This window comes from Rhinatrema bivittatum, chromosome 1 (assembly GCF_901001135.1).
Source record: "Rhinatrema bivittatum chromosome 1, aRhiBiv1.1, whole genome shotgun sequence".
NCBI classification, from domain to species: Eukaryota; Metazoa; Chordata; class Amphibia; order Gymnophiona; family Rhinatrematidae; genus Rhinatrema; species Rhinatrema bivittatum.
In genome coordinates this window covers 587,676,981-587,701,955 of record NC_042615.1, presented here as the reverse complement: position 1 = coordinate 587,701,955, position 24,975 = coordinate 587,676,981, and the positions used below count along the sequence as shown (strand labels likewise).

General features: G+C 40.6%; 1 protein-coding gene across 1 annotated transcript in view; it reads left to right on the top strand.

Moving 5' to 3' along the window:
- The window catches only part of SPTLC1 (serine palmitoyltransferase long chain base subunit 1), a 205,640-nt gene that overhangs the window by 146,500 nt on the left and 34,165 nt on the right, over positions 1-24,975 (top strand). Inside the window, exon 12 of the mRNA XM_029618817.1 lies at positions 1,133-1,187. Coding sequence (XP_029474677.1) covers positions 1,133-1,187 — 55 coding nt within the window. The remainder of the gene's footprint in view (positions 1-1,132; positions 1,188-24,975) is intronic.

Here is a 24,975-nt window from a genome sequence, read left to right as displayed (position 1 = left end):
TTTCATTGCATACAGTTCCTTCCTTTTTGCCTAAGGTTATTTCCTCTTTTCATCTTAGGCCGGTAGCTCGACCGTCAGGTTTTCTGAATTTGTCTCCGGATGCTCCCTAGTGAGGGAGCTTCACTTATTGGATATGTGGCATATTCTGTTGCGATATCTTAAGGTGACGAATGCCTTTCAGAAATTGGATCATCTGTTTGTCCTGTTTAGTGGAGCCAGGAAGGGGAATAAGGCTTCCAAGGGCACGATTGCAAGATGGTTGAAAGAGGCGATAACTTTGGCCTATATATGTTAGGGTCAGTTGGTGGCTGAAGGGTCGAGAGCGCATTCCCCTAGGGCATAGGCAACCTCTTGGGCGGAGTGTCAGCAGATTTCTCTGCAGGAGATTTGCCAGCTGGCGACGTGGTCTTCTAGTCACACTTTTACCAAGCATTACTGCTTGGATGTGTGGGCGCAGAGGAAGTGTCTTTTAGGGAAAGTGTGTTACGCACGAGTCTATTAAGTTACCGCCCAGCATAGAGGGACTTGGGTACATCCCACTTGTCTGGACTGATCTGGGATACACACAGGAAAGGAAAATTGGTTATTACCTACTAATTTTCATCCCTGTAGTACTACAGATCAGTCCAGAGACCCAGTCCGTTCTTTCGAAAGACTTCCTCGCTTCTGGATGTTGCTGAGATGGTATGTAACATATACAGATTTATTAGACGTGTGCATACTTTAATATGCTCTTTGTTTGAGACAAGGGGGCCAAGTTTTAGGGGATTCCAGCTTTGAGTCTCTGCTCACTCAGAGTTTCCTGGGATTTGTTAAGTTAGACATCTCGGCTTGGGTACAGGTCAATACTGAGGGACTACAGGTGGCACTCTCTGTTATGTAGCAGTACCTGAAAAGTTTTATTCTGTGCCTTCCGTACTGGTAAGAATGCAAAACCCACTTGTCTGGACTGATGTGTGGTACTACAGGAATGAAAATTAGCAGGTAATAACCAATTTTACTATAATGTCATAAGTTACAATTTTTTGTTTATATTTTTTTTTAATGTTTTACACTTTGTAAGTTTCTACAAATGTAAATTTTTTCACAGGAAGTTTTCAAATATGGTAAATAAGATTTTTTTTTCTGGCAGAGATTTTTCAAATTTTGAAGGAAAAGTGCAATAGAATACACAAAAATTTGCAAGGGTAAGTAGTGAACTTTTTTATTGTTGCAGTAAAAGTAATTGTATGGGGCCAGGCCTGTGATCCAGTGGTTGCTGCTTTGTGATTCCATGCAGGAGATTTGGTTTGAAGAGAAGTCTGCATCACTCTGGAGCAGTGGTTCTCAACCTTTTTTCTGCCAGGACACACCTGACAGATGGTTCTCACATGCATGACCACTGAACACATGATCGTCATAGGGCTAAATGTAAACATATACTCTTTATCTATAGGATCCACCCTGACCCCCCAACAATGGCTACAAAACAGAACTAGGACATTTCCCGTTCAATTAACCATACAAAAAAGATATTTCTGGTGTCATCTCAGTAACAGCAATATAAACACACACTCCTACCAGGTGCAATAGCCCTCCTTATGAAAAAACAGTAATTTACCACCAATGCATGTTCTATTGAGAAAACACAACAAATAATATTGATATAAATGCCTACATGCTAGTAAAATACTTCACCTCGTTCACACACACATAGAATCGACCTTCACCAAGTACAGAAGGACCACAAATTACAAATATGGAAACCCAAAAAAGCCACTCTGCATTCTGTGCAAAACAGAAATACAGCACCTAACAGACTTCCAGAATTTGCAATAATGCGCACAAAGTTGCACCTGCATTATGGAACTCAAACTGCCCTTCTGTAAACCGTTGTGATGGTATTTAACTTAATGACGGTATAGAAAAATTTTTAAATAAATAAAATAACAACCCTACCTATGAAAAGGCAGCACTGCAAAAATTACACCAGGCCCTAAACACCGATACACCTCCTATTAGGAAAACAGAACAAGCCAAGCTGCTATAAATCCCTACCAGGAAACTACAAGCTCGCAGAACACCCTTAGCTGGGTCACACAGACAGACCCTCACCAAATACAGAATAAAGTGACCATAAAGCTAATGTTTTTGTTTTGGCATTGTACTACAATCAGAGTTTGGCTTCTTGTTTCCAGTTCAGTTTTTGTCTCCAGATTTGTATTTATACTTTCCTCGAGAAATATAAAATAATTCTAAAACTAGAATATAAATGGAATAACATCCAATCATTAAAAATGTTCAGAATTATTAAAAATTCTCCAAGCACCAATAAAATATTTCTAACAGCAGACACATCACATAATACCCAATAATTAAAATGGCATCAATCAAGAAAGATAAACTTAAAAAGCCACCTTTACTTACCCTCTCCAGTAATTCTCCTACTCCTTTCCCTTGTAGGCCAATAGCACATACCAGAAGCAGCAAGGGCTGCTGAAGCTCTGTCTTCATGCTCTTCTTCTTTAGGGCCCATGACTAGTCTAACACTCATACACTCTCACTCATACTCTCACACACTAGTCATCTCCCTGACCAATCTCTTTCTCACTCACACACACACACACCAGTCAGCTCCATGACCAATCTCTTTCTCTCTCACACACACACACACCAGACATCTCTCTGACCAGTCTCTTTCTCACACACACCAGACACCTCCCTGACCAATGTTTTTCTCTCACACACATCAGTGACTTTTCTGAGCAGTCTCTTGCTCTCACACGTTTTCGCTCTTACTTACACACACACACACATTCTCTCATACACTTACACACATGCTGGCTCACTCTCACTCACTCACCCCCACCCTCACCCACGGCACACATGGCAGCTACAGCACAAGGTAGCCGGTATGCTGCTATTAAAAGCAGAGTCCTGACAGGCTGGGAACTGCAGCAGGAGTGACCTCCCACCGCCCTGCAGCGACAAGAAGGCAGCACTCAGCAGTTTGTTTGTGCTGCTATCACGGCAAAGAGCAGTCAGCCTAGAATCTAATTCTATGCTTTTTCTTCTCCTTTTATTTTTTTTGCAGTTTGATTATTATTTTTATATTTTCTTGCTGGTATCACGCTGGCGAGAGAAGGGGAGGTCTGAGACCGGTCCAGGCAGTGTGACCAGCCAGTGCCGATCTTCAGCTCTGGCTCTGGGCAGCTAATGGATGGATTTCCCCAACAGCAGCGTGGCAGGAAATCCCGGCGGCCATATTCTCAGCTGACTGCTCAGTGCTGCGATGATTGCAGCACAGGCAAACTGCTGAGTGTAGTGGGGCCGGGGAGAGCCTTGGATGCAATTTCTGCAGCAGCAGCAGCATACATACATGGCCTTTTCTTCTTCCCACGTGCCCGGTAAAGAAAAGGTCATGTTCCTGTTGCCAGCTTTCAGAAACACTGCTGCTATTCCCCTTGGGGCTTGAATGTGCTGATAGCCCGGGCGGGAACAGCAGTAGTGTTCGTCTCGCTGAGGTGAAAGGGGGGGGAGAAGAGCAGCGGATGCACGACACACCTGCCGGTGCTTTGCGATACACTAGTGTGCCTCTACACACCGGTTGAGAACCGCTGCTCTGGAGGATACATGGTGGTAGGCGAGGAGCCTAAGGAGACTGCCTGCTTTTCAGTTAGAGGACCCATGCATAAATAGCTGCAATGAGCTAAAATAACCTTGTTAGACCCAAAATTCAGCACAGTTTAAGTCCAGGTGTTCCTGGATAGGGCTCCACATTATACTCCCAACACTGCTTTACACTTAACACCGGCAGCTGAAAGAGATAAATAGAACATTCCAGGAAAGTGCCACTACCAGCAAAGTCAATTCAGGAGCAGTCTCAGAGAACATTAGTGATACAATGGGTTAAATAGGTCACCACCTCTAATTTACACACCAGTGAGTGAGTGAGTTTATTTGCATAACATTTTCCTAATTGGTTGGCATTATAATTTTCTCATATTTGCTGATGGGATTGAATTCTTGTAAGTCATGTGATTCATATAAATTGAGCCCAGAAAGCAAAAATGAATTGTAACATACTTTTTAACCTTTTACATATTTTCTAGCACTTCAGTATACATTCTAGTATTTCATTAGCCTTGGATATTTTTACAAGTCTGACCAGTATAATTTCATAGTCTTGCAATGATCTTAATTTCTTCACTTGCACTAAATTAGTTTAATTTCTTAGGAAAACCTTTTCAAAACACCCCTACACTCCAACTAGAGCAACTCTAGGAAATTCCCAACACTGGTTTAGATAGCTGTAGGGTGCACCCTTTACTTATTCCCCTTTCCCCGTTGTAGTAATTCCAGCAAGTTTAGAGTACAGTTCTATGTTGCTGCACAGCCTTTCTTGCAGCTGCTCTCCTCCCTTGCTGCAGAAATTCTAGAAAATTCCAAACACAGCCTTAGATGCACAGCGTTGCCTTTACTTATTCTCTTCCCCTGCTGTAGAATTCCAGCAAGTTTCCAACCCTTAAACAGTTGAAAAATCTAGTCATTGTCTCTTTTAATGAAACAGTCAACCCACCTTATAGGACACGTTTGAGAAGTCTTCCTTCCACTGGTGGACAAGAACCCCCTTTAGCATCTAAAAAAGGCTCTTGAGATTTCCACCTGCTCTACTCTTGGAAACCCTACCCCCCAAAACCCATAATTCCACTAACTCTTTCTGCACTTTGGGATTTGTAGTCTTTTGTTTATAACCTGCTCTTGGGAGCCTCTTGCCTTTTATCAGTCTGGGGTTTCCTTTTCCAGAGGTTGCTCTCCTCTGCCCTCAGCAGACATAATGGGACATATATCGCTGTACCCCATATGGGGGTCACAGAATCTTCAATTGTAGTCACAAGTGCCTTAAACAGCACTTTTCAGGTAGCAGTATCATTAGTTAGTGGAAGCCAGCATGGGACCCTTGGGAGTATGTGGGACTTGCCCTTGCATGAATTTTTGTGATAACAGTAAGCCCTATGCAAGGAGGGAACAGGGCTGCTGCAGAACCTGTGAGCTTCCATTAGCTCACAGGTCCTTTGCTGCCGTTCATTATTAATGCCACTGTCACTTGCAGATCACCATCAGGCTTGGGGCCAGCCATGAGGAGAGGGAAAGGCTGAATGTGCATGGTAGTGGATATTGCCTCTGCTCCTCTCTCTTCACTCATCACTGAACCTGAGAGAAAAATGGTGCCCCGTCATCAACCTGTCCTCTACTCCCACCAGTTGCCATCTGCCTTTGGCCTCAGGATTGACAACTGGTGGGATGCTTGGAGGAAGGGCTGTTTGAAGAGAGGGATCAGATTCAAGAGAGGCTTGAGGGTTTGATCAGGTGGAGAGGGATTGGCTTGGAGGGTGAGAGAGAGGGAGTTACAGAAAATCAACTGAGTAGGGTGTGAGAGAAGGGTTGGAGGGGAGGCTAGGAGGTGAGAGAGGGGATAGGGATGAGAGGAATGGGTGATGGGATAAGAGAAAGGGAATGGCAGAGGATCATTTGGAAGTTATAAGAAGAGTTTAGTGGTGAGAGAGGATGAGCTGGGAATATGCAAAAAAGGCTGAAGAAGCGTAGAGAGAGGGGATTGGCTGGAGGATGAGAGGAGCTGGGGGTTGTAAAAAGGGATCACCTTAGAGGTAGGATGTTAAGAGGAGGTCTTCTGGAGGGGGTGGAGGTTGAGAGACAGCTTCTACTGGAGAGACTGGAGGTTGAGAGAGGGGATCAGCTAGAGTGGCATGATCGTTGGATGGAGACCGTCCCTCTGCTAATTTGTTTTGGTCATCTTTGGATCTTGTGAGTATTCAAGTGCTAGAATGGGGTTACATTGGCTAAAAGTTTGGGAAGAGTTGGTTTTAAATTCTCATAAGAAACAGAATAATTTCTCAGTTCTCTTAAATTTCCTTCCCCTTGCAGGGTTTTTGTTGCTTTCTTTCTCCTGGTATTATTCTGCTACTTACCTTTCCTTGTCTGTCCTTTATACTTGGCCCCTCTTGGTGGAGGAAATGACTGGGCAATCCCTTTGAAACGCAAGTGAGCCCTCTAGTGGTCAACTACCATGGTCCCAAGGATCATATCCTAGAGTTAGGAACAAACATTCCTTCACAATGGGCTAAAGGAAATCAACTATTTTTGTACCTATCCTGAACCTTTTTTTGATGCATTGTGTTGTCAGTCCAAAGAAGTACATTTAACTCTCCAGAATATTACCAAAATCTTGGGCAGCAACATTCAAAAAAGCAAATTAAATGTCAGGAATAATTTCAAAAGGAGTAGATCTAAACTGTGAATATCATACTATAACTATGTAAATCTAGGATGTGACCATACCTTGAATATTGTACACAGGGGTTGCTCAAGGCAATCTGCTGCCTGAGGTGAGGGATGAGATAGTGCCCCCCGCCCACCCTCTCTCCCCCCCCCCCATCTCTCTTTTCCATACACACATATACACTCATTCACTTCTCTCCCTCTTCCATACACGCATGCACTCTCATTATCTCTTCTCACCTTGATTCTCATTAGCCACAGGAGCCGCCTCTTTCCCCAGGCCCACGAGACATGCGCTCCACTTCCTCCTCCTCCTCCTCCTGGAGTGTCAGCCCACTCTGCCCTTGTTTTATTTTCAGCGCACAGCCCAACACTGTTGCTCCTCCTCCTGCGTCTTCAGTTTCCTGCGGAGGAGGGCGCCGCTTCTGCTAGTCTTTCTTTCTGCGCAGCACCGGGCTTCACATTTTCTTCTGGGGGCATAGGTGCTGATACTCCTCCCTCTTTGAGCCTGTGCTGCTCCAGGCCCTTTCTCTCCTTCTGCAGCAGGGGCCCTGAAGATTTTGGGTGTTGGCCCGGAAACCCAGCAATTCGTTCAGAATTCCGGAGTCTCCGGGCCAAATCCGGAGAGTTCCCGGTATGAGTGTGAGGCAGACACCACAGCAGCGTTCTGAGAAGGACATTTTTTGCCGCCTTAAAATTCTGCCACCTGAGGCAGTTGTCTCACCCTGCTGCCTTATAGAACAGCCCCTGATTGTACAATTATGCTTCCCCTATCTCAAAGATGTAGCATAACTAGAAAAGGTACAGAGAGAGGCAACAAACATGATAAGAGGGGATAGAATGGCTCCTTTATCTAAAAAGCTAAATGGGTTAGGGCTCTTCAGCTTGGAAAAGAAACAAAAGAGGTTAGAATAGAGATTTATAAAATTCTAATTGATGTGGAACAACTTAATAGAGAACAATTTTATTTACCCTTTGAAATAGTATTGAGACGAGAGAATACTATGGTAGCATATTTCAGACAAGGTTTAGAAAGTATTTTTTCAGTCAAAGCAAAAATTAGCTGTGAAATGTTGTTGCAGGGGAGATGTGATCCGCGTTAATAGTAGAGCTGAATTTAAAAAAGGTTTGGACAAGTTTCTAGAGGACAGACTGATTAACAATTAGGCAGACTTAGGAATTGCTACCCCTTCTGGGAGTGAACAACACAAAATAACTTTCCCCATTAGTATCTGTCAGGTACTTGCTATTAACCTAAATTGACCACTGGCAGGGTGCTGGGCTTGATGGACCATTTGGTCTGACCCAGCGTGGCATTGCTTAAGTTCTTATGTAATTTTCCAGCCATCTCTTTTTAATAATAGTTTCTAGTGTTTTTCTTGGAACTGATGTTAGGCTATCCAACATATACTTGTCTGCTTTTCTTTTGGATCCTTTTCTGAATATGGGTACTATTATATGTTAGCAAATTGTAAAATAGCTGAAAACAGAGTTTTGGTTGCTTTCACTGAGAAATCTTGGGTTACCAGGGCCCTTGAGTAATTCTTGGAAATAAATGTTCTGCTTTTCTAAATGTTGCTTCTAGCCAGAGTGCAGGATTCCTCTGGCAACAGTCTGACCTTGCCCTTTTTATGTAAGGAATAACATGACAAGGTATAAAGTTACAAAGATGCATACATGTCGATTAAGGCCTAAGACCTGGTGGCTTCAGCAGCAGAGATGTGCATATATATCTTTAGGACTACCAGCTACTAACAGTGTGTTATTCCATATACAAAATATTTAACTTGGCTTTCTAAAACAACTACTGAGAAAACTTAGAGGTTCACATTCAGCGCTTTGGTCTAAGTTTGGCACTTAACCAGACAAATGCCAGGATTGAAAAATCTTGTCAGACTGACAGAACATTTTAGCCATATAACAAGTTATTCTGCTGTTAATGGTGGTCCAGGGGCTTTCCAGGGCAGATCGCTGTTATCCAGCAAAGTTAGCTGGATAACTTTAGGACAGCTAAAGAGCAGTTAAGTTTATCCAGCTGACTTTATGATAGCTGGGATATTCAGCAGTGCGGATATGCTGCTGAATACCTCAGCTAAATTAACTGGATCAGTCTGGCTAATTTTGCCAGCCACCCGGTGGCTGACTGGATTTCAAAGGGTGGTTGTTTTTTAATTTGATAAGCACAAAAGAACATAAGAGATTCCATGCTGGCTCAGACCAAAATCCATTGAGTCCAGCAGCCTGACTGTGGCTAGTTTGGGTCACAAATACCCGGTATATCCCCAAAAATATATTTTTCGTCGTTCAGCCCCGGGATAAGCAATGGCTTTTGCAGGTCTACCTGGTTAATCATTGTTCGTGGACTTTTTCTCCATGAGCTTGCCCAAACTACTTTTAAAGCTCGCTTTGCTAGTTGCCATGACCACATGGTCTTGCATCAGATTCCATAGCTTGCTTGGTTGTTGAGTGAAATAATACTTTCTGCTATTTGTTTACTGGTTGTTAGTTTATTGGATTGTCTGATTGTTTTACTATTTATTCTTTCTGTCCCATTCATGATTTTATAAACTTGCATATCTCCTCTTAGTTGTCTCTTTTCCATGATTAAGAACCCAAATCTATTTAGCCTTTCATCATAAGGGAATGTGTTCCATCCCCTTTATCATTTTAGTTGCCCTTGTCTGTACTTTTTCTAATTCGTCTATGCCTTTTTTAAGAGGGGGCAATCAAAACTACGCACAGTACTCAAAGTACAGTTACACTGTGGATCATTACAGCAAATTGATGAGATTCTTTGTTTTATTATTCATTCCTCTCCAAATATAGTGGCTATCAAGTTTACATACCCTTGAACATTTTTCAATTTTTTCTCAGTGCATCAGTCTAGCATGCATTTAAATGAGGAATTTTTTCCACTTCTCAATATAGCATACTGCACACCTGTCTGGGGAAAAAGTTCTATTGTGAGACAAAGTATATGCACATTCAAAGAAACAAAACTAAAATCTAACAGTTAAGTTTCCAACTCTCTGAGTCAATACTTGGTCAAAACACATTTTGTAGCAATTACAGTATGAATATGTTGGGATAGGCCTCCCAGCTTTGCACTAGATTAGTCAATATTAGACTATTTTTCTTTATAGAACTGTTCAAGCTTTGTCATATTCTTCGGGGAGTATTGATAGTACTATTCAAGTCGTGCCACAAATTTTTAATTGGCTTGAGTTTTGGGCTCTGATTTAAGCCAATCTGACATTTTACCTTTTTGTTCTTTAGGAAATCCATTATAGCTTTAGCTGTGTACTTCGTCTTCATGCTGAAAGGTGAACTTCCATCTCAATTTCAGCTTTCTTGTAGAGGCAGCAGTTCTTCCTCATGTACTTTTCTCTACTTTTCTCCATTCTTTGTTTCCTTCTATCCTGATAAATGCCCCAGTCGCTGACGATGAGAAAATCTCCATAACATGATGCCACCACTACCATGCTTCACAATAGTGATAGGGTTCGCAGGGTAATGTGTTGTGTTCGGTTTGCGCCAAATGTAATACTTTGCATTCAGACCATAAAGCTCTATTAGTTTTATCAGATGACAAAATATTTTGCCACTTAGACTAAGGAGATAATGTAGCTATCTTTACATACGTCAAATGGGATTCAGAATGGACTTTCTTGAGGAATGGTACACTTTGACCATTCTTGGCCATAGAAGCCTGTAGTTCTGTTAAAGTTGCCATTGGCTTCTTGCTTGCCTCCCTGATTGGTCTCTTTCTTGCTTGGTCATCCAGTTTGGAAGGATAACCTGATCTAAGGCAGCATTTTGGTGGTGCTGTACACCCTCCACTTAATAATTGTCTTGATCATGCTACAGAGAATATTCAAGAACTTTGCATTTCTTTTATACTGATTCAAAGGCCTTTCCACAACTTTGTCCTGGAGATCTTTCGACAGCTTCTTGGCACTTATGGTTGGGTCTTTACTTTGAAATGCACTACCCAGCAGATGGAACCAACAGAAACTGATGATTTTATTCTATCATGTGAATCAATACAGTTTAATATAGGTGGAGCCCAATCCACTTGGTTTGTGCTTTTGAAGGTGATTGGTCACGTAATTGGTTAAGTAATTAAGATTGCTATAAAAGTATAATAGGGGTGGACACTTAGCCAACCAAGCTATTCCATGTTTTATTTATAATTCATTTTCTAAGGAATTATGTCATTTGCGAGATAGGACGTGTAGAAATATGGAGCAAACATTGTTTTAACGCATTTTACTTTCAGGCTGTATGGTAGCAAAAAGCAAACATTTTGGAAGTGAGCGTGGGCATTCTATAGCCACCGTAATTTCTAACAAATTTGCTTTTTGACCACTGCCACATACTGAGCTGAGAATTTCAAAGTATTGTTAATAAGGACTCCTAGCTCCTTTCCCTGGGTGATTTCTAATATGGAACCCAGCTTGTGCACCTGTTGTTGGGATTATTTTTCCCTGTGTGCACCACTTCACCCTTAAATTTAATTTAGATGTGTAGGTCCTTCAGCAATTCCTCACAATCTGCTGTTTAACAACTTTGATTAATTTTGTGTGATCTGCTCCATTAGTCACATCATTAATGAATGTAACAGTACAGACCCCTGTGGCACTCCACTATTAATTTTTCTCTATTTTGAAAACTCACCATATAGTTCTACTCTGTTTCCCCGTCTTTTAACCAGTTTGATTGATTTTACCGATCAACAGTAGAACACTACTATCCTGAGGAGTCTCTCATGAGGGACTTCATCAAATGCCTTTTGAAAATCCAAATAAACTATATTAACCTGCTCACTTTTACATCTTTGTCTACACCTTCAAAAAATCTAATAATTTTAGCAGATTATTAATTTACCAAGGTTGACTCTTCCTCCATTCATGTCTGTCTAGATGACCAGTAATTTTGTTTTTAAGGATAGTTTCTACCATTTGTCTGGCATCAACATCAGGCTTACCAGTCTATAGTTTCCCAGGTCACCCCTAGATTCTTTGTTAAAGATTGGCAACATTGGCTACCCCCTAATCTTCAGGTACTGTAGCTATTTTAAATGATGGGTTACAGATTACTAGTAATAGGTCTGTATTTTCATGTTTGGGTTCTATAAGAATTCTAGAGTGAATACTATCCAGTTCTGGTTAATTGCTACTCATGAGTTTTCCATTTTGATCTATTACATTTTCCATTTCCAGAGTGGTTTGCTTTACTAATGAGGATGTTGGGGAGATACCAGTTCTGGAGATGGTTTTCAAGGGTGATGAACTGAACCAAATCACTGTGAACCTGGAAGATATAGTAGGCCAGATTGACAAACTATAGCAAATCACCTGGACCAAATGGTATGCATCCTAGGATTCTGAAGGAACTCAAAAATGAAATTTCTTATCTATTAGTTAAAATTTGTAACCTATCATTAAAATCATCCAATGTACCTGAGACTGGAGGGCAGCCAATATAACACCAATATTTAAAAAGGGCTCCAGAAGAGATCCGGGAAACAATAGACCAGTGAGCCTGACTTCAGTGCTGGGAAAAATAGTGGAAACTATTCTAAAGATCAAAATCAAAGAGCATATAGAAAGACATGTTTTAATCGAACACAGTCAACATGGATTTATACAAGGGAAGTCTTCCCTCACAAATCTTCATTTTTTGAAGGGGTTAATAAACACGTGGATAAAGGTGAACCAGTAGACGTAGTGTATTTGGATTTTCAGAAAGCATTTTTCAGAAAGCATTTGACAAAGTCTCTCGTGAGAGGTTTCTAAGAAAACTAAAAAGTCCTGGGATAGGAGGCAATTTCCTTTCGTGGTTTACAAACTGGTTAAAAGACAGGAAACAGAGTAGGAATAAATGGTCAATTTTCTCAATGAAAAAAGGTAAACAGTGGAGTTCCTCAGGGATCTGTACTTGGACCGGTGCTTTTCAATATATTTATAAATGATCTGGAAAGGAATACGACAAGTGAGGTTATCAAATTTGCAGATGATGCAAAATTATTCAGAGTAGTTAAATAACAAATACACTACATCTACCAGTTCACCTTTATCCACATGTTTATTAACCCCTTCAAAAAAATGAAGCAGATTTGTGAGTCAAGACTTCCCTTGGGTAATTCCATGTTGACGATGTTCCATTAAACCATGTATTTCTATATGCTCTGTGATTTTGATCTTTAGAATAGTTTCCACAGTTTTCCCGGCACTGAAGTCAGGCTCGCTGGTCTATAGTTTCCTGGATCGCTCCTGGTGCCCTTTTTAAATATTGGGGTTACATTAGCCAGTCTTCAGGGACAATGGATGATTTTAATAATAGGATACAAATTTTAACTAATAGATCTGAAATTTCATGTTAGAGTTCCTTCAGAACCCTGGGATGCATGCCATCCGGTCCAGGTGATTTGCTACTCTTTAGTTTGTCAATCTGGCCCACTACATCTTCCAGGTTCACAGTGATTTGGTTCAGTTCATCTGACTTATCACTCTTGAAAACCATCTCCGGAACTGGTATCTCCCCAATATCCTCATTAGTAAACAAGGAAGCAAAAAATTCATTTAGTCTTTCTGCAATGGCCTTATCTTCCCTAAGAGCCCCTTTAACCCTTTGGTCATCTAATGGTCCAGCCGACTCCCTCACAGGTTTCTTGCTTTTTGGATATATTTAAACAAGTTTTTATGATTTTTTGCCTCTATAGCCAACTTCATTTCAAAATCTGTCTTAGCCTGCTTTATCAATGTTTTACACTTGACAATGCTTATGCTTTTTTCCTTTTTTCTTCAGATGGATCCTTCTTCCAATTTTTTAAGCTTTTTTTTTTTTGGCTAAAATAACCTCTTTCACCTCACCTTTTAACCATGCTGGTAATAGTTTGGCCTTCCTTCCACCTTTTTTAATGCATGGAATACATCTGGACTGTGCTACCAAGATTGTATTTTTAAACAGTGTCCATGCCTGTTGTACACTTTCAACCTTTGCAACTGCATCTTTCAATTTTTTTCTATTTTCTTCATTTTATCAGTTTCCCTTTTGAAAATTTAGTGTTAGAGCTGTAGGTTTACATATTGTCCCACTTCCAGCATTAGTTCAAATTTGATCATGTTATGATCACTATTTCCAAGTGGCCCCACCACCATTACCTCTCTCACTAAATCCTGGGTAAAAGTAACATCAGGACATGCTTTGTCTCTAGCATGTCCTGATGTTACTTTTACCCAGTCAATATTGGAGTAATTGAAATTTCCTATTATTACGGCACTGCCAAATTGATTAGCTTCCCTGATTTCTCTTAGCATTTCATCATCTATCTGACCATTTTGGCGAAGTGGACGGTAGTATGCTCCTATCACTATACTCTTATCCAACACACATGGGATTTCTACCCATAGAGATTCTGCTGAGCATTTAGTCTCTGGTATGATCTTTATCCTGTTGGACTCTATACCCTCCCGGACATAAAGTGCCGCACCCGCACCAAGTTTATCCTCCCTATCGTTGTGATATAATTTGTACCCTGATACAACACTGTCCCATTGGTTATCTTCCTTCCGTCAGGTCTCTGAGATGTCCATTATTTCTATCCCATCATTTACTGCTATACACTCTAACTCTCCCATCTTACTTTTTAGACTTCTGGCATTGGCATACAGACATTTTCAAAGTGTGTTTTTTGTTTGTATTAACAACCTACTTTTCAGTTGATAGGGATAATTTGGAATTCTTTAGCTCAGGTAATTCTTTTCTTATACGCACATGAACTACATTTGCTTTTATTGGAACCTCTCTGTTGGGATGCCCTAACTCTCCTGTTACATTAGTATCCTTCAAAGATATATTCTTCCGAACCATTCACTGCTAAGTAACGGTTGGCTTTCCCCCTTGTTTTAGTTTAAAAGCTGCTCTATCTGCTGCATCATTAGGTTTCACAGCATTTCATCTCCATTGACCCTAATTGATTGGGTGCCCCATCTGTCAAAGTGCACTCTCTCCAACTAGATAGCTGACTGCATCCAGCACTGATATACATCAGTAAAGTTTGATCTTGCCAAACTAGTAAAAGCACACCAGATCATTTAAAAAGATGCCCAGTCCCTGCTGAAGAAAAGCGTACCTACAACATGATGCTGCCACTCCCTTACTTTACTTTTGGGATGGTGTTTGCTGAGGAATAGGCAGTGTTAGGTTTGCGCCACACATAGCATGTTGAATTTTGGCCAAAAAAATTCAATTTTTCTCATCTGACCCCAAAACCATATATCACATTTTAGCTGGGTCACTGCTTTCTGGCAAACACCAGACGTGCTTTGGATGTGGTTTTTCTTCAGTAATGGCTTCTTTCTAGCCACTCTCCCCTGCAGGTCAGTTGTATGCAGAACTCTTGATAGAGTAGACTGGTGCACCTCCACTCCAGTCTCAGCCACTGAACTTTGTAGCTCTTCAAAGTGATTGTTGGCCTCTGTGGCTTCCCTCACAAGTTTCCTTCTTGCTGTCACTCTGAGTTTTGAGGGACGACCTTGTCTAAGCAATGTCTAGGTAGTATGATGCAGCTTCCATTTCCTCACAATTGATCAAACAGTGCTCACTGGGACTATAAAGCACTTGGATATTATTTTGTAACCTTTTCCTATCTTGTGAATATCTGTAACTTTATCTTTAATTTCCTTAAAATGCTCTTTGATCTAAATTTTCACAGCTTTCTTTAAGATTACATAAGAACATAAGACTTGCCATACTAGGTCAGACCAAAGGTCCATCAAGCCCAGTATCCTGTTTCCAACAGTGGCCAAGCCAGGTCACATATACCTGGTAGGATCCCAAGGGTTAGGTAGAATTCAAGATGCTTATCCCAAAAAGAAGCAGTGAATTTCTGCAACTCTCCCTTATTAATAGGTTATGGACTTTTCCTCCAGGAACTTGTACAAACCTTTTTAAAATGCAGCTATACTAAAAGCTTTCATTATATCCTCTGGCAAAGAATTATGTAGCTTAATTATGCATTGAGTAAAAAAATATTTTCTCTTATTAGTTTTTAAAATATTTTCTCTTATTAGTTTTGCAGTCTGACCAATGGTACTGGAATTAGGGGGTCTTTTATCCAGAAAAGCTGACCTTTTTTAATGATTCACAGGTAGAGGCCAATTGTTAGAGCAACATCTTTCATCTATTTAAACTCGGAGTTCCACAGCACAGGGGTTAATTACTTATGCAAGCATTTTTCAGTTTTTAATTTTATTTTACAAAAAATGCAGAGAAATAATGAATTATGACTGAACATTTACTTTAAGAGCATACTGGTTTGCAATAAACATACTGTCTGGAACAATCTATATAAGTGTCATGTGTAATCCACATATCTGCTGACCTTTAGGAAGTCAAATACATTTGCAAGCTACTGTGTGTATGTGTATGTATATATATATATATATGTGTGTGTGTGTGTGTGTGTGTGTGTGTGTGTGTGAAGTAAGATATCTTGGGGACCCCAACCAATTGCCTGAATGGAAAGGGGACTGTAGTTCAAAAGGTTTACCCACCCATGCTTTGTTACAAACTATATCTGCATCTAAATCTATATATGATTGCTGAAAATGTCTGTTAACAAATGGAATAAAGTAGGCAGTACCAAGAGAAAAGGTAGCCAGTCTTCTGCATATCAAAACACAAATCGTAAAATCATGGTAGTTATATTAGGAAATAAAGTTAAAAGTTCTTGATACCTGATATGTAAAAATGTATACAATCTTTAAAATGGAAATCATATTTCTTGTAAAGTGTTTATATATTTATATGGCAGAGACATCAAGAACTTTCTTATGTTAAAGCGCTCCATAGTAAGCAACAAAGAAGGGGTCAAGTCAGCCCAAAACTGCTTCACATTCTTTTTTGCACTGGATTCTTTGTAGACTGCGACCAGCATAAGAATAAATCATATAGATCCCTTTTTCAGATGTGACACTTTAGGGAGGACTTGTGATCTAAGAAGCTCATGTCCTGTAGTATTTCTAGATTGTTCTTAAGTTGGTCCAGTGAAAGGTTTAGTTGCCTACAGAGAACCCATTTTTCTCTCCAGTATGACTATTAGAATACTGCCTACACTGTGGAAGATGCATTATGCTTTACATTAAAATGCTGAGTCTGACATGCATTTACATGCTTTTCACTACCTGTTCACAATATTGCTTCAAAGCCTAAATATGAGAGTGATGGTTGTCTTCCCCTATCCCCACCGAACCTCTATATCTTGATCCTAACAGCTTTGTTCATCAACATCAAATCCATCTCTGTCCTTCAAAACTGAACACACTTTCTCCTATTAGAACCCTGAGTTAAACATTGATGAACAATCTGTAAAACATTTGACAGAGGAAAGGAAAAGGTTTTATACAGGAGGGGAATTTTCAGAGGGATTCTCCACAGGTAAACAGGTGATTATCCTCAGAGAAGGCCCCTCTGTAGGGAAAAGGAGAAGCTCTGGAGGGCGTGGAGTTAGGGAAGGTATTTCATTTTGAAATCCCTCTGTTGGCCTTACCCTGCATATTTTACACATGCAGACCATATGGGGTAAAGAATCCCCACAGCACTAGGTGCCTCTGGATTTTCAAAGGGAAATATCAGATGGCGTTTTCCCTTAGAAAGTCAGCTTACAGGACCGCAGAGATGGTTAATTAATCCAAATTTTTACTTGTCCATCTACTACACTAAATCTGTGTTCCTAAAGTGCCTTCATAAATAGTACTTGTGCTTAGACTACCATCACAACAGTCTTGAGTGCATTGTGTATTCCTACAGCTATTGAATTATTATTAATACTCTTTTCCTCTCCTTTCATTTGCATCCTCGAACATAGAGAAATCCATCTGTTTCTAGTGTGGGATTTCCATTTTTCCGCTCCTAGGTCAAATAAACATCCCACTGGGAGTCTAAGATCTTACCGTAAAAGCTTTCTGTTCTGAGAGACCTTTGACAAGAGACTTCCATCTCATAGCAGAAATTCCACATTGTTAAAAAAAAATAAATTAAAAAATCATCTGCTTTTCATTGTTTGAATGCTTAGAAAAAGCATCAGGAAGCGTTAGGGAAGCTTTTGAGTTCCAAAACATTTTTCTTCTGAAGCTGGGGTTATATTGCCCTTCAAATTCTGAAATGTCTGGCAGAACCCATTATGAGGAAGAACAGGTAGAATGATTTCAGGAAAAGGAGGTCACACCTCTGTGAACTTGAACATTTTTGAGGCTATTAACACCGTGTAACTGTCAGAGAAGGTTCCAGTATATATGGACCCTAGTTTTAGAATTAAAAAAAAAAAAAAAGACTAAACAAAATGTGGAACAACCTTTTGGAAAACAGTCCTAAATACTTACATGTGACAGCATTTGATGAAAAGTTGTTTTCATCATGCCTTAATTCATGTGATGGATAATATTGACATGATTTACAAGACTGCACAATTCTTTGTTAGGTTAGAAATGAGGAGCAGTGCACAGTTAGTACTATTGTGAATTCTCTTATCACAGTTCATTTTTTGTTTTTTTCAGTGCATGTATTTAAAATGCGAGCAATAAGTCTTCATGGCAATACGTTTTGAGAGTTTAATCTTGATCAGAGGTGTCAAACACTTGCAATCCCCCCTCTCCCTCACCCCCCAGGCCAACAATAGTTCTAGTTTTCAGGATATCTGCACTTAATATTCATGATGTCTGCACACAGTGGCTATAGTTTATGCTTAACTTACTTTGACTAGACCCTGGTAATGCATATCAGTGAAGATTAGAAAAACAAGATTTTGCAAAGAGTTCTTCTTCCAAAATATCACAATTTATTTTTTAAAGACATATGTTAACATTTACACTTTTTTTTTCTTACTTACTTTCTCTTTATAGATAGGAAAGTTTTGATTGTGTTTATGGTCCAAATTGCTCTCTGAAAAAAAATCATCATTAAACTTTCATGATCTAGGTCCTGTTTTACCTAAGAGGAAATCTACTCTGTTGCATGGACTTTGCACTGGAAATGCATGAGCAGATGTGTGGTGCTAGGAGTTGCTCTGTATAGCACACAACTTAGGAGGAGTATAGATTCAAATAACCCCATTCGGACCAAGGTACATCTTAATTTACTAATTAGTAACACTGGTTTTAACTTGGGTCTTTATTTACTGAGTCTTTTCTTCCATTCTGTGTCTGAGAAAGAAAAAACCTAGTAAATCAAGATATTAGACTGCAAGAACATTATAGTATGCCAGAGAGCTAGCTGTTCTGAAGTAAATCATATTCCTAATTCACTGCAAAAGTTTAATATCTTGTTACTAGAAAGCATCAGAAAGAGTTAGAGCATGACAGGCAAGAAATTAAATTTTATATCTTCCTACAGTTAAGGGGTAGGATCTGTCTTCTCCTCCTATATACAAATGTACAAGCTCATTGTCAAATGGAATGCTTTATGGTGGCATTTAAAATCTGATTAACCTGAAGCGACCTTTACCTTACACATGTTCTGCTTTGTTTTTAAAAGAAAAGGCAAAGGAGAAACAAGCCTACTGAAGCCCCCCCCCTCCACAAACACACACTCACACTCTCTCTCACTTTAGTGTGATTATTGGTGGGAGGAGTTGGGAAAAGAGGTAGTCAGGGACATTTGCACAGACCCCACTGCTCCCTAACAATCATTTGTTTGTAGGAAAGTTTTTCCATAATGCTGTAACACCAAATCTGGTCCCCATATTGCTTTCCTTATAGTGGTGTGTTTAAACAAAGTTAATGTTCTCAGTTAAGTCCCTGAAAACTGTACGTTTTATTTAAAGCAATGCAACTTTAGAAAGTGAAATCAGAGGTTCCTGTTTCTTACAAATAAGACTGGCCTTGTGACTCCTGGGACATTTCAAAGAACAGTACCTACTATTCAGCACTGAACTTAAATGTGCAGGAAATAGGGAGACAAGAGCATAGAGATAAAGGGGGAGGGAGTGTGGAGACTTAAAAGAAAAAGTATAAAGCAATGAAAAGTCAATTTTTTAGGCTTTGAAGAAATGCCAAGTTGCAGCATGTCGGACCTTCTCATTCTTCCTCCTAAACTGATTCATGGTCCAAGCTATCATTTGTGATATTGGATATATCTGACTCAAGCGAGATGCTTCCAGCTATAGGCGAGAGCATCTGAGTGATAGTCAACTATGAAAGGGACTACCATATTTAGTTAATGGAATAACAGAGAAAAGCTTTCAACTGATTCTTTTGCCTCAGAGTTTAACTTGACCCCTGGTATTGCACAAAATCTGCTGGAACTTGCAGTGGGTCAACTTATGGAGATGTTATGTTTTCTGTCAACATAAAAGAAGGAAGGGTGAAAACCCAAAATGTCCATGGCATTTGCAAAAAGTTCATTTAGTTTTATTAAACAGTTTTTGTGGCATGACAGCATGCAGGCAATATCTTATGTACAGGAGTCAACGATCCCCCCTGACACTGGAAACCCTGGTCCATGTCAGCCAGACTGCTAATTGTTTTAGATAAGAGCTTAGCATCTAAATCATTATTTGACCGGAGAAGTTTTGGCTTTGTAAGGTTCCCTCCTGATGCAGTTCTTACGAAACACGGCCTGTGTCGGGGGATTTCTGTTCATAAGATAAACAGTAACATGCCCACAAGTACTGTTTAATAAAACTAAAATGCACTTTTTGCAAATACCATGGACATTTTGAGTTGAGTATACCCTTCCTCCTTTTATCTTGACTGACATCTTGATGGTTGGGTGCATCACCGTTTCCTGCTAAGATTTATATTTTCTAACATATTAGCACAGGAGTAAAAGCAACTTTGGTCCTCAAGTGCCATCAGCTTGCCTAGTTTTCAGGATATCCACAATGAATATGCAAACATACTTCATGAATAAATTATTCAGGATATCCTCAACACCAGACCTGTTTGTGGCACTCGGACCAGCATTACCTACCCCTGAATTAACCTGACTAGCTCCATAGAATTTTATGTTTACATTTTCTTGGTACACTTTGTGTTTGTGTGTATAGATATAGATAGATATAGTTATTTTATATGTTGACAAAACAAATAGATTTTGTGCTAGTATTAAAGCAGATGTGCTAGCTAACGCTTAATCTTTGGTTCTGTTGCTTTCACTTCAGTTCTTATTTCAAAATCTCATTTGTATTCCAATATATATTCCTAAATTTTCACCTTTTTTTAAATTAAAAGGAATACATTTACTTTCTTTAATAATGGAGAAGCACTTATAACCATAACCCCTATTTTCAAAACTTTTTCCCTGAACTCATTCTTATGTTTTTTTATGCAGTTGCCGTGCTTTGGGTATCCCTGGAATGCCTACATGAAAAGTTCTGGCAGACTTTGCAGCAGTGTGGGCATTTTGAGAATTTCCCCCTTAACGAGCACAATTGTTTTTAATCCTGGAAAGAGTTTGGATCTGACATCTCAAACCGATTGCCGTGGAAATCGTCCATGTGTCTCAGGAGATTTCCTGTGCAGTTATTTTTGTGTGAACTTATAGAGCTGTTTCAGAATTTCAGAAATGAAATTTTGCTTTGTTAAACATGGAATAATTGTTCTAGATGTGGCCATGCTCTAAGGAGCAGTGTAATGGTAGTGGTATGTTGACCCCCCTAGCATAAGCTTTTCCATTTGTTTTCAGTTAGGATAGTGACCCATGTACTTTTGTGTATAACATTGAGGATGCTGATCTGTCTACTTTTTTCTGTTTTGCTTAGAACCATTTCTCAAATTCAATCACCAACAGATGCTTTTGTGGCCACCAAAAAATTTGTTGTGAGAATTCTTGCCCTGCTGTGTAAATTTTAGCACAGCTTGTGTTCTGTGAGCTACATTCTCTCAAACAATTACTTGCTAGATTAGAAATAAGCAGAAATTAACAGCTTAATATTTTTTTAAGTCTTTTCTCATGGGCACATAATGGAAGTAAATTTCAGGCCTTAAAGATTACCTAGCCTTTGAAAGCAACCACACATTTTTATTTTGGATTGGTTTATTATTAAAATGATTCTTCAAAGGTAAGCCTTGAGATTAGTCACATTGATATAAGTTATTGTAGTTCATCTGTCATGATGAAACATCACATATTGGCAGTGTTTTAGGCAGTAGCTGTGCATGTCACTTTTGTACCAGAACTATTGACTGGTGGCGGTCACTTCTTAGGAGGAAACAGGATCAATGGAGCATCCTCCAGGTGTTAGTCACAAGGGTTTATGATCAATTATGCCCCTGTCCCATCTTAACCCATAAACCCAATTAAGAGTTCATAGGACTTTTCCTTAAATGAAAACATCCCAGACCTATACTGGTGACACAGTTGGTTAGGTTTTCAGGATATCCACAATAAATATGCATAAGATAAATGTGCATATATTAGAGGCTTAGGATATTTCGTTTTTTCTTTTCATTACATTCATGTTGTATATCCTGAAAACCCAACTGCCTTAAGGGGTCAATAGGAGAGATTTGAGAAGCCTTGCAATAAATCTCAAACCAAGGCCTCATGAGCTTCTCATGGAAGATGATTCAGAGTCAGTAGCATTAGCTAGATCTAGGTTGAGGATACTAAAATAAAGGTTTTATATGCTAGTTATTAAATAATGATTAAACAAGATTCCAGCAAATTACGTGCATTGCATTTGTTTATCCTTAGTACTTAGCCGCTGCTAAAGTACTAAGGACAAAGGAATGCAATTGTGCAACGAACCATCTGTGGCCAATGCAATGTGTTTGATATCAGTTAGATGTCTTCATAATGGTCAGTGACATTATAGAAGCAAACTGACAACTGCAGTCAAGCTGAAGTGCCACATCAGAAGTTAATTTAACCCCTTTACCTCCAGTAAAATATATTGTACTAGTCCTGCCTGCTTGCCTGCCTGCCAGCCAGCCTCCCTCTCCTGGGCACGAGATCCACTTTTATAATGGTGTGCAGGGCCGGTACAAGGGGATTAGGCGCCCTAGGCGAGCCTTCTCCCTTGCGCGCCCCCTCCCTCCCTCCAGTCTCGGCCCCGACTCCTACATCATTCTCGAACACGCAACTGGCTGTGTGGTTTTCTGGGTCGCGAGCAGGTTGGGCACTGCTCGCGGCCCACCAAATCTCCACTCCTCTTTGCCGCCGCTTGCAGCCCCATATGGTTTGCACCCAGTGGCTTACTAAGGGTCTCCGGTGCCCGGGGGCTAATGCATTTGTGTGCCTTTCCAGCATCTCCCCCTTAATCCTTCTTGTACTAATGCTCAAGGTCACATAAAATCAGTGACATCTCTAGACAGAAGATTTTTTTTTTTTTGGGGGGGGGGGGGGGCCAAAATGACATAGAAACATAGAAATGACGGCAGAAGAAGACCAAATGGCCCATCCAGTCTGCCCAGCAAGCTTTGCACTTTTTTCTTCTTCTCATACTTATCTGTTACTCTTGGCTCTTAGTAACCTTTTGTTCTATTTCCCTTCCACCCCCACCATTAATGTAGAGAGCAGAGTTGGAACTGCATCTAAGTGAAATATCTAGCTTAATTAGTTAGGGGTATTAACCGCTGCAATAAGCAAGCTACACCCATGCTTATTTGTTTACCCAGACTATGTAATTCAGTCCTTGTTGGTTGTTGTCTGTATATAGATCCACTTTCTTCATTCCCCCTGCTGTTGAAGCAGAGAGCTATGCTGGATATGCGTGAAGTATCAGTCTTTATCCCAGGACAAGCAGGATGATAGTCCTCACATATGGGTGACATCATCAGATGGAGCCCTGGTACGGAAAACTTCTGTCAAGAGTTTCTAGAAACTTTTGACTGGCACTGTGGGCCTACTGAGCATGCCCAGCATGCCAGGATATTCTCAGCCACAGGGGTCTCCCTTCAGTCTCTTTTTTTTTTCCGCCTTGCTGTAGCAAAGCAGTTCAGGAGCTCTGGAAAAAGAATTCCCTCACATTTCTCAAGGGAAGAAAACTTTTTCATTCACATTTCCAGTCACATTTTTTCTCATAATTGGGTCTCCCTTCGACATAGTCTTGGTGAGTACATTTTTCAGATAGTTTTTGATCGATTCCGGTCACCTCACCGTCGATTCTCGCCGGTCATCGACCGTTATTAGGCCATAACTTTTATCATGGCCTCTGGGTTTAAAAAATGTCCGGATTGCAACCGGACTATGTCCATTACTGATCCACATTATGTATGTGTTCTGTGCCTTGGAGAAGGCCACGACGTCCAGGCTTGCTCAACCTGTGCCCAGATGACACCGAAGGGCAGGCATGCCCGTTTAGATAAGATGGAAGAATTGTTCAAAAAGATTCCATCGTCATCGTCAACATCGTCCCCAAGAGAAACACCTCCCTCAGTAACTAAACATCGAGGTGAAACACGAGCTGATGACCGTCCGTCACCGGCACCATCGTTATCATCGATAGCATCGTCTTCAGTATTGAAGAGTCATCGGGGAAAAGAAGTGGCATCGCCATCGATCCATCAGCCCAGCGGATGGTAAACCATCGACGTCAGGATCGAAATCCATCGAGCCGATGCCTAAGAAGGTCCATGTACTAGAGCCAACTCCACTGGCTGTACACGAGGAACTGCGGTGCTCTCCACCGGGCTTGGTGTCAGAGGATGTGCCACCACGAATCATCGTGGAAGTGCCAATAGCGCCAGCAGTACCTTCCCCAGTGGCAGTGGACACTGCCACGATTTCAAGGGAAGAAGTGACTACTTTAGTCCAACAGGCCGCCGTCGAGGCTTTGAGGAACTTACAGCCTCTGACAGTGCCATAGGTACCGGCATTGGAACAGTCAATTTTTCAGCCTTTGCTGAATAGACTCAATGCCTTACTACAAGCCTTTCCTCCGGCACAATCCCATCGATGCAGCCATCGACGCCATCGATGCCGATACACCCACCGGTGACTCCAGCCATCCCGGTTCCCAGATCATTGGAGGAGGACGGTGGAGACTCCAATTCTGCCCCAGGACCATCAGGGCTTCATCAACATCGAGTTCCGAAGACATCCTCATGCCTTTCGAAGATACATCAATGCCAATCCATCCAGGTCCATCGGGGGATACAAGGCATCGATTTCCACCGATGCCATCAAGGCCCATCGATTCCCCATTGATGCCCTCACTTCCAACGATGCCAAAACACATCCCAACAAAAGCTGCATTTAAATCAAAGCATCATGTCCAACCAGAGGACACAGACTCCCCTTATCATCCTCAATATACACCTTGGAAGGATGTTGACATGGACACGGAGTCAGAGGAACTGCAATCACAGCCCTCTCCACCAGAGGAGAGAAAGAAATCCCCTCCAGAAGATTTGTCATTTACAAATTTTATCAAAGAAATGGCAGATACAATTCCCTTTTGAATTGATCACAGAGGAGGATACTAGAAATAAGGCTCTAGAAGTACTGCAGTTTGTGGATGCGCCGAAGGAAATTATGGCTATCCCAATCCATCAAGTCCTCTTAGAATTGCAACAACGAATGTGGGAACATCCCTGCTCAGTCCCAACAGTGAATCGGAGAACAAATGCCACTTATTTAGTGCACATAACCTGATATCACCTTAGATCAATGTTCAATGAATTTTTCTGACTTTTTGCAATCAGGAGAAAAAAATCTCTCATTGTTTCAAAACCACTATCAAACACAATT